Here is a 9,670-nt window from a genome sequence, read left to right as displayed (position 1 = left end):
CCCTCCCCTCCTTTCCAGGGTCTGCCGGATGGTACCTGCCCATCCGTGGACGCTGAGAAGCACTCGGTGCCTGTCTTTGACTGCAGCCAGATGGTGCCATACACTGGGTCTCGGTGGCTGAACTCGATGGTGGACAGCTCTGCCACCAGGCTGCCCTTCCGGGTATCCCAGCAGGCTGATGGGAGAAAACGAGGCTGTGAACTCAAGGTCCCAGAAACGCAAACCGATCAAACCTGTATTAAAGGTTTGTGACTGGGGAGAGTTGACACCCTGAGTTGGAGGCTAGCCTGGTCTACATAGTGAGTTCCAGGCCAGCCAGGGCTACATAGTGAGACCCTGTCTCAAAATACACAAAAATAGGAAACAAGAAGAGAGTCATCAGATAACACGTGTGAGACCTGAGACTAGTTCTCAAATGTTCTAACCTACCTGCCTGTTATTCTTACCACCAATATTTGGCCATGGGAGGTGGGTGGGCATTCATTTGATTTGTTTTGGATTCTTGAGACAGGGTCTCATGTAGCCCAGGCTAGCCTCCAACTTGCTTTATAGCAAAGGATGGCCTTGAACTACTAACTCTCCGGCCTCCACCTCCAAGGTGCTGGGTTTAAAGACTTGTGCTACATTTATGGCTCCACCTTGCTACCTGAAAGGCCCTTGGTGAGTGGTTTTTCTCTTGTGCTACTCTAAGAACTTTGTGAAACTGTTTTCAGGTTGGAACTTAGTGTCTGGGGTAAACTGTCCGTGCTTCTGGATCCTGGACATCCATATTTGACTCTAGAATCAGCTGTCTCTCATTTCCCTTTGAGATGAGAGCTGTGTTTGGGGGTCGTTGCTCATGTGTCTATGAAGGAGGCACTGTTTGTTGTCTGGAAAAGGAGTCGAGTTGGAGGGGACAACGCTTCCAAGTTAGGAAATCATCCGGATTTTTAGAATCAGGGCTACGTTCAAACCACCCTATATTTTCTACCATACAATCTACTGCAAAGACTCCTGGGCTGCAGGCTCCACGTGCTCCACCATGCCCAGCAACACCCCACCCCCTGGTGAAGCGCGTGGGCCCAGGCTCAGTACCGGGAGAGGCAGGAGTGAGGGCAGGAGGTGGAGAGGCTGCTCTGGTCGGGGAAGGTCTGAAGGGAAAGTGGCTGGGAACTAAGGTTGAAGGCAGAGCTAGCCAAGCAAAAGGGGTGAGGCCAGGATCCAAGGCAGGGGAATCACAGGCCCAGGTCCTCCAAGGTAAGGTCACGCACGCACGGGCAGCTCTCCCTGCTGTATGAGCATGCTGCTGTAAGCAACTCCCGGTGGGGCAGCTGGAAAGGTAACTCAGTGGGTTACGCTTCGTGTCATCTAGCCAGACGACCTGGGTTTGATTCCTGAAACCTACCTAGTAGCTCCCAACCATCTGTCAGTCCACTTCCCACGGACCCCGTACCTTTAACTAGACACACATAATGTGGTGCACACATACACGCGGGTATGCTCATGCACAGAATAAGATAAATACGTCTACAATTAGAATAGCAATGCTAATAAAAAGAGAGCCAGTGAGACGGCTCATCAGGTAAGGGTGCCTCTCACAGCCTGACAACCTGAGTTTAACCCCTGAGATCCACTTGGTAATAAAGAACCAACTCCTCCTTCAAGTTGTCCTCTGACCTCTATGTGCTCGCTGTGCTATGTGTATGTGTGTGTGTGTGTGTGTGTGTATCCCCTCCCATACAATACATTTTAAAAATGTGAATTAAAAATAAAAAAGAGGGTGGGAGAGATGGCGTATCGGTTCAGAACCCTCGCTACCCTTCAGAGGGCTAGAGTTCTGTTCCCAGCACCCACCCTGGGTGGCTCGGAGCTCCCTGTAACTCCAGCTGCTAAAGATACCCACACACAGACAAACCACCTGTATGACATTTTAAATGATAGAGTAAAGAGGGGGGCTGGAAGGTGGCCCCGTGGTTAAGAGCGCTTGCCACTCTAGCAGAGTGTCGGAGTTTGGTTCTCAGCCTCCAGAGTGGACAGCTCGCAATGCCTACATCTATCCAGCTACAAGGGATCTGTTGGCATTTTCTAGCTTCCTCACGCATATCCCTACACACACACACACACACACACACACACACACACACATGTAACTAAAAGAAAATTTTAAAAAGAAAAACTCACGGGCACATTTAAGTCTCTACTGTGACCCGTCTTTGTGCTTTGCCAACAGAGGGGTAAAGCCTGCCTGTTTCCTGTCCCGAGGTATCTGGCTTTCACATCATCCGGAGGGCCACAGAGCCATTTCCAGGAAAGACGGCTTTATAAACCACCCAACGTACTTACTTGCTCCTAAGTTTTGACCTAGTAGTCCCTAAGCAGGGGACCTTTACTCCTGGCCAGGCCGGGTCCACAGATGTGTTTATCTGAGTCATTTCTCTGCAAAGCAGCACTCCAGGTGGTTCCTGTGATCACAGATGTCCTATGGTCACAGGGTCCCTGAGCTGAGCTGTTCTGAGCCAGTTTGAAAAGCCACTGACAGGGCTCATGAATAATGAGTGAGGAGGGCTACTGAATAAGTCATGGCATTAGCTTCGCTGCAGTCTTTATGGCTCAGACAATGAATAATATGGCAGGGAAATTTATGGGGCCCCCAGTTGTGACATAGCCCGGCTGCTCCCCGGGGAGGTGTTAAGTCTAAGAGAGAGAGAGAGAGAGAGAGAGAGAGAGAGAGAGAGAGAGAGAGAGAGAAGGCCTTTTCCTCAGGGAATCGAGAGTTTAAGGACAGCCTGGGCTGTAAAGTAAGACCCAGTCTTTAAGACAAAAATATAGGGCTGGTGAGATGGCTCAGCGGTTAAGAGCACCGACTGTTCTTCCAAAGGTCCTGAGTTCAAATCCCAGCAACCGCATGATGGCTCACAACCATCTGTAATGAGATCTGATGTCCTAATACATACATACATACATACATACATACATACATACATACATACATATTAGAAGGCTGGAGAGGTGGCCTAGTGGTTATTAGTGTACACTGACCTGAGTTGGTTTTCCCAGCATGTAAGTTGATTGGGAGGCTCACAAACTGTCTGATTCTGGCCGTTACACATACCCACACCAGGTACACATACCCACACTTACACATAATCAAGTAACAAAAGCTAAGACAAAAGTAAATCAGAAAAACTAGAGTAATTAAACCCAAAGCAAAGCTGAGCACAGTGGCTCAGACTTATAATCCCAGAGCTCGGAAGCTGAGACAGGAGGATTAATGCAAGTTTGAGATCAGCCTAGGCTACACCGTGTGTTCAAGTCCTGTATGGAGACCCTACATCACAAAATAAAATGCTAAAATAAAAATACAAATAACTTTAAAAAAAAAAAAGAGGTAGGAATGGGGTGGCACATGCTTTTAATCTCAGCACTCAGGAGGCAGAAGCAGTGAGATCTCAGCCTGGTTTATATAGCAAGTTCCAGGTCAGCAAGAGCTGCAGAGTGAGACCCTGTCTCAAACAAAAATAAAAGCTGGATGTGGAAAGCAAGCCCAGCATATGAGAGGCAGAAGCAGCAGAAGCAGCAGCAGTCTGGGCTACACACACACATACACACACACACACGCACACATGCACACACACATACACACACACATACACACACATGCACACACATATACACACACATATATGTACACACACATACACACACATGCACACACACACATACACACATACATACACAACACACACATACACACACATATACACACACACATACACACACACACACACACATCCTGCCCGTTGTGTGTAACCCAGCCCATTGCATCCTCTTAGCCATCGTGGGGAATTAAGATGTGCCCCCTTACAAAAGGATTATTCCAGCTGGACCTGTTGACTGTGTACTCTCATAGACAAAGGGAGAGCCAGGAGACCCTCTCCTGAGTATGCTGCTGGGGGGGGGGGGCAGCCTTACTTTCTGCCTGAACCCTCTGCTTCCTGGCGCGCCTGGCTTGAGAAGCTCTTTCCCCCACCAGGGACCAACTCCCTCCAGCTGCCGTGCTTTCCCCACCGTGATGGAGTGCTCCCTGAAGTCCCTCCTCTCAGACATTGCATGTGCATGGCACAGCAATGGGCACACAAGAGGCGACACTTCCCAACTGCGTTGTGTGCAAACCCAGCATCACCCACAATCAATTCCTCTGATTCAGGTATTCATGGTCACACACCAGTACCCATCACACACACACACACACACACACACACACACACACACACACAATCATCCCGTATACTTTGTCCAGACACCTCTCCCAAGACGGGGACTCCACAGCGGGCCCCCATTCGTCTATCGCGGGCCCTGGTGCTCGACTTTATTCTAACTATCGCAAAAAAAAAAAGAAAAAAACCAAAAAACAAAAACTCTACATTTATTTATTTATCATGCATGGGTGCTTGTGTAGCTGCACGCATGCATGTGTCACACATGTGAGGGCCAGAGGACGACTGTTCTCTCTGCCCACTATGTGGGTGGTCCCACAGGTCAACTCAGGTCATCAGGCTTGGTGACAGGCACCCTTACCCACCGAACCGGCCCCCCGGCCTGCGTTATTTTTAGAACTTTCTTGTTTCCTGTTGTTAGACTTACCTCAGTGATTATGACTGGAGGCCAGCCCAAACTACCAGCATTAATCCTGACTCCTAGGCGACTGCAGTGATTAGCTTCCTAAACGGTTCATCTGCCTGCTAAGTCCAGGCTTAGTTAGCCCTGATGGAGTGGGCTGGTCAGCAGTGTCCCCAGCTGCTGCCGGGGGGTAGGGGGGCGTGGGGTCCTCCTTACCTATCTGCCCATTGTAGCAGCCCCCTAGGAGCACGTGGGAATCCTTGGGGTTGTACTCCAGGGTGACAAGAGGAGACGACGGCTTCAGGGCAATCTCAGGTCGGTTGGGGTTTTCTAGAATGAAGAGGGTCAGTCAGTTCCAGTTCATTAAGCAAAGAATGAGAGAAACGGCAGAGGGTCCTTCCCCTCCCTCTGGCCTCTTGTGCCTGAATCTTGGCTAGTGGTTTTATTGGGGGGGCGGAGGAGATCGAGATTGGAATACGTACTCACATACTGAATTTCAGCTCTAGACCATTCCCCAGGTTCTGTGTGAAGTGAAATTTTGATCCTAAGGTGTAGAGGGAGTGGTGAAGCCCTGAGTGGATGTGTATTTGTGTGCTGTTGACATAGGTGCATCCATGACAAGGACCCTAGATTCTCAGAGCCCTAGAGGAACAGGCAAAGCCTCACCCCACCCCCACATCCCCTGCAGACATTTTGGGGTGAGGCTCAGAGGGAAATGGTAAAGCCATCCTCTGTGGACTGAGAGGGAGTGTTAACTGTGCAGAGAATGCCTACCAGATACCTGTGGTCTGAAGACCGCTCCCCTGCAGAGATCACTCCTACAGAGATTAGTGATAACCCTGTGTCCTTGCTCAGCTGTATCCAGTTCAATTCAAACACAACCTGCTGAGCTTCCAGGATACTGAGATTTCTCCGGCAGAGCACCCAGACCGCCCCACCTCTGCTTTTCGGTGTGCAACTGTGTTTGTCTTTTCTTGATTCCTTCCCTGCTTCCACCAGATCCAAGTCTGTGGACCCACAGAGGTTTTACGTAAAGTCTGTTCTTGGAGCCATCTTGCTGGCCCAACAGGTGAAAGCTCTTGCTGCCCAAGCCCCGTGTGACCCTGAGTTCAGTCCTCAGAGCCCACATAAAGGTGGAAGAAGAGAAATGACCCCACAAAGTTGTCCCCTGACCTCCACACGTGCACCACAACACACATGCCCTCCTCATAAGCAGTATCATCTTTTTTTTTTTAATTCTCTCTCAATTTCTTCTACCCAGGTGGAAGTATCAGGTCTGTGGACCATGGCTGAAACTGGAGTCACTCTGGGTGAAGGTAGCCTCCTGTCAGAATTTAATGAGCTGTAGAAAGGAGCAGACTGTCAGTTCTGAGTGGTGGTGTCTCTACACCGAGTGTCCCTACCATTGCTCCCTGTAGAAAATGGCCTGTCACTGTCTGCGTGAATGCAAGGCAAGTGTCAGGAAAGGTGGGATGGTTTCTTCCCTGCTTGGGCCCTCTCATGGTCAAGTAGGAATCCTCCAAGTGTGGGGATCCATGGATCTGAGATCCCAAACATCCTGCTCTCAATGCCTCAGATGTTGGAGTTGGGCTGGGATGTGGGATGTGACCATACTCACAAGGCTGTGGAGTCTATCCCCAGTGTTGGAGGCAAACACAGAGTGGACAGGAACTTTCTGGATCTGGTTCGGCTCTGTGGAGGTGTGCCTGCCTGTTCCCACATGGGGAAGAGACAAGAGCTTTCCTCTTATCCCTGGTGCCCCACTCCACAGGGTGTCTTTGACCCCTTATTTCTACACTCAGCTCCCCAAGTTTGGCTAGCCTCTGACCTGGCCCTCCCTCAGTCCTCTCTGGCGGGTGGAACCACCCGTTTCTCACCCAGGTCCCAGATGTAGGAGTCGTAGTTCATGCTCATGGGTGCGCGCTGGAACTTCAAGCAGGAATAGGCTACTGCCAGCTTCCTGTTGCCATCAGGGTGCCAGGAGAGGTGTGTAGCTGTCCGCTTGATCTCCTGAGGGTCCCTGGAGGGGAAAGGCGGGGAAAGCAGGGGATGGAGGGGAGGGTCCCCCAAGTTGGTGTTTATCAGATTCCTTTTCAAAAAAAAAAAAATCCAAATACAGTCTATGTGACTGCGTTCACTTAGAAATTGATTTTACAAGGTTGAAACTGGACAGTGGGGAGTGGGGGTGGGAGTGGGCTCCTGCCTGTGCCGCAGCACCACTCCAGAGGCCAGCTTAGGCTATAGAGACCCTGTCTCAAACAAACAAAACAAACCCCAACCCCACAGAAACCTCAAGGTTGACAAGACTCCCTTAGACAGAAAATCAGTCTCTAACTCGACTTAGCCTGTACAAGGAATTAGCCAGGAGGCAAATGAGTGAGATATATAAGATAACTTTTTTTAAATTTTATTTTATTTTATTTATTTATTTATTTATTTATTTTGAGGCAAGGCCTCATGTACCCCAGGCTGGCCTTCTGATCCGTCTGCCTCCAGATTATAGGCATCCACCACCACCACATAAGGTACTGGGATGGAACCCAAGGCTACGTACATGTCGGGCACACATCCACACTGCCAACTCAGGCTACTCCGAGACAGTGTCTGTGTATTTGGCTGAAACTACTTCATGTCACCCTGAAGAGCTTTAGTTTAACAGTCACCCCCTCCCCCTTTTAAAGAAGGGTCTCATCGTGTAGCTCCGGCTAGTCTGAAACTCACTCTGCAGAGCAGGCTGGACTTGGACTCACAAAAACCTGCCTGCCTCTCTTTCTCTAGAGCTGGGATCAAAGAGCATGCGCTACCGTGCTGGCCTGGTTTAAACACTTTTACCTGGTGAAAGTTTTGACTGGGAGCCTGAGTCCATGACGGTCAGCACAGAAGAGGTGAACATCCAACCCCCTCGTTACTACTCCACAAAAGGAGCTCAAAATTCCTGTCACACCCCTATTGCCCTGACCCCAATCCAAACAAAAGGGAGGGATGGGGATGTAGTTCTCTTGCTAGACTCTTTGCCTCCGTGCATGAAGCCCTGAGTTTGATCCCAAGCCCTATGTAAAACAAGGGCTGTGATCCCAGCACTTGGGAGGTAGAGACAGAAGGATCAGGAACTCGGGACTAGTGTTAGCTCCATAGTGAGCCTAGGCCAGCCTGAACTTCCGGACAGCCTGTCTCAGAAAGAAAGAGAATTAGGGAGGGAGGAGAGGGAGGAGAGGGAGGAGGGGAGGGAGGGGAAGAAATGATTCAAAGACACAAACCCATGAGTGAGTGAAGGAAGCCAGACGGAAGGGGGCACTACAGAGTGTATGGCACTGTGCGGATCGTAGGAGGTGGTGATGATAAAAAGGCCAGTGGGAACCAGGAGTTGGAAGGGCAGGAGAATGGAAAGAGAAGGCAGTGAAAACCGGCTCTGCGTTGTTGGTCCAAATCCACAGATTATGAGGCCCAAGGGTGCCCTCTAGTGGAAACCATGGCCTCTGCATGTCTTCCTTCCTTTCCCTTCCTTCCTTCCTTCCTTCCTTCCTTCCTTCCTTCCTTCCTTCCTTCCTTCCTTCCTTCCTTCCTTCCTACCTCACTTTGTCTGTCTGTCTGTCTGTCTGTCTGTCTGTCTGTCTGTCTGTCTTTCCTTTTTAAAGACAGGGTCTTAGAAGCTCAAACTACTTATGTATCTGAGTCTAAGAATGGCCTTGAACCCCTGATCTGGCCTGCCTCAGCTTCTCAAGTGCTGAGATTAAGATTATAGGTGTGTGCCACCATGTTTGATTTCTCTCTCTCTCTCTCTCTCTCTCTCTCTCTCTCTCTCTCTCTCTCTCTCTCCAAAGTTTCACTAAGTAACCCAGACTGGCCTAGAACTTTCAATCCTCCTGAATCAGCCTAACAGTTCTAGGACCATAGGTGTGTGAAATATCACACTGGCCTGATGTGTGCTGATGTGTGACCTGTGTGCTCAGGGTGGGAGGGAGGGAGCAAGGGATCTGAGAACTCTCAGCTCTCTCTACTCAACTTTGCTGAAAGCCTAAAGCTATATGAAAAACTAAAGTCAATTTTTTAAAAATAATTTTTCATGGATGTATTTTTTTCATGTAGTACTCTGTATGTATATATACACCTGCATGCCAGAAGAGGGCATCAGACCCATTTATAGATGGGTTCTGGGAATTGAATTCAGGACCTCTGGGAGAGCAGCCAGTGTTCTTAACCACTGAGTCATCTCACCAGCCCGTAAAGTCAATTAATTTTGAAGAGGTTTGTTTGTTTGCTTGATTATTTATGTGTATGAGTGTGTTGCCTGCGTGTATATATGTATGCATGTATGTATGTACGGGGGTGGGGGTTCACATGCATGCCTGGTGCCTATGTAGGCCAGAAGAGGGTATCAGATTCCTGTAGAGGAGTTCCCAGCATCCTCCCCTGGCAGGTTACCTGTCACTCCAGTCTAGGGGACCTGCCACCTCTCTCTAGTGATACCTGAAGACATTGATGGTCTTGGCTGAAGGGGCCTCTTCAGTCACCTCCACGGCCTCCTCGTCATCAAAGTATTCCTCGTAGATGTCGATGGCGTTGTTCTGCTTGATGCAGTGCTCCATGATCTGAGGAGACGCCGAGCCACAAAACCTTAGCCGTGAAGAGAGCTGTCCCACCCCCACCCCGTCTGTGTCATCTCTGATGTTTAGCAAGGTCTGGCCCAAGCCCAACACTCTTCCAGTGAGAGGATCGAACTCACTGCACATTAGAACAGGCCTCCATGCTATCCCTATGCTTCAGTTCCACAGAGGGACAGCCCAGGCTTCTTGGGAAAACCACAGTAAAAGGGGGCAGCCAATCAGCAACTGCCCCGACATCTGGCCAGGAGCTTACAACAGATTAAAAAAAAAAGTCCCTATAAAGTAACCCTCTCTCCCTCATCGTACAAACCAATCAACAGTGTACAAATATCTCATACCATAAGCTCCACCAATCCTGAGGAAGGTGACCCAACCGCAACTGGAGAACCCCTAACTGGCTTTAAAAGGGGCCTGCTTCCCTCATGGTCACCATTTTGCTTGGATGGTTGACCCCGCATGCTGGATGT

The 9,670-nt window shown here is 49.6% G+C and overlaps 1 protein-coding gene across 2 annotated transcripts in view; it reads right to left on the bottom strand.

The window, feature by feature from the left end:
- Dnai2 (dynein axonemal intermediate chain 2) overlaps positions 1-9,670 on the bottom strand; it is a 32,014-nt gene that overhangs the window by 13,952 nt on the left and 8,392 nt on the right. For both annotated transcript variants that reach the window (XM_021176625.2, XM_021176626.1), the window contains exons 4-7: positions 9,067-9,188; positions 6,477-6,619; positions 4,816-4,929; positions 36-175 (exon numbers count right to left, since the gene is read on the bottom strand). In XM_021176625.2, the coding sequence (XP_021032284.1) occupies positions 36-175; positions 4,816-4,929; positions 6,477-6,619; positions 9,067-9,188 (519 nt within the window). The remainder of the gene's footprint in view (positions 1-35; positions 176-4,815; positions 4,930-6,476; positions 6,620-9,066; positions 9,189-9,670) is intronic.

Source organism: Mus caroli, chromosome 11 (genome assembly GCF_900094665.2).
Source record: "Mus caroli chromosome 11, CAROLI_EIJ_v1.1, whole genome shotgun sequence".
Classification (NCBI taxonomy): domain Eukaryota; kingdom Metazoa; phylum Chordata; class Mammalia; order Rodentia; family Muridae; genus Mus; species Mus caroli.
The sequence above is the reverse complement of the archived record's forward strand: the minus strand, read 5'-3'. Positions and strand labels throughout refer to the sequence as shown.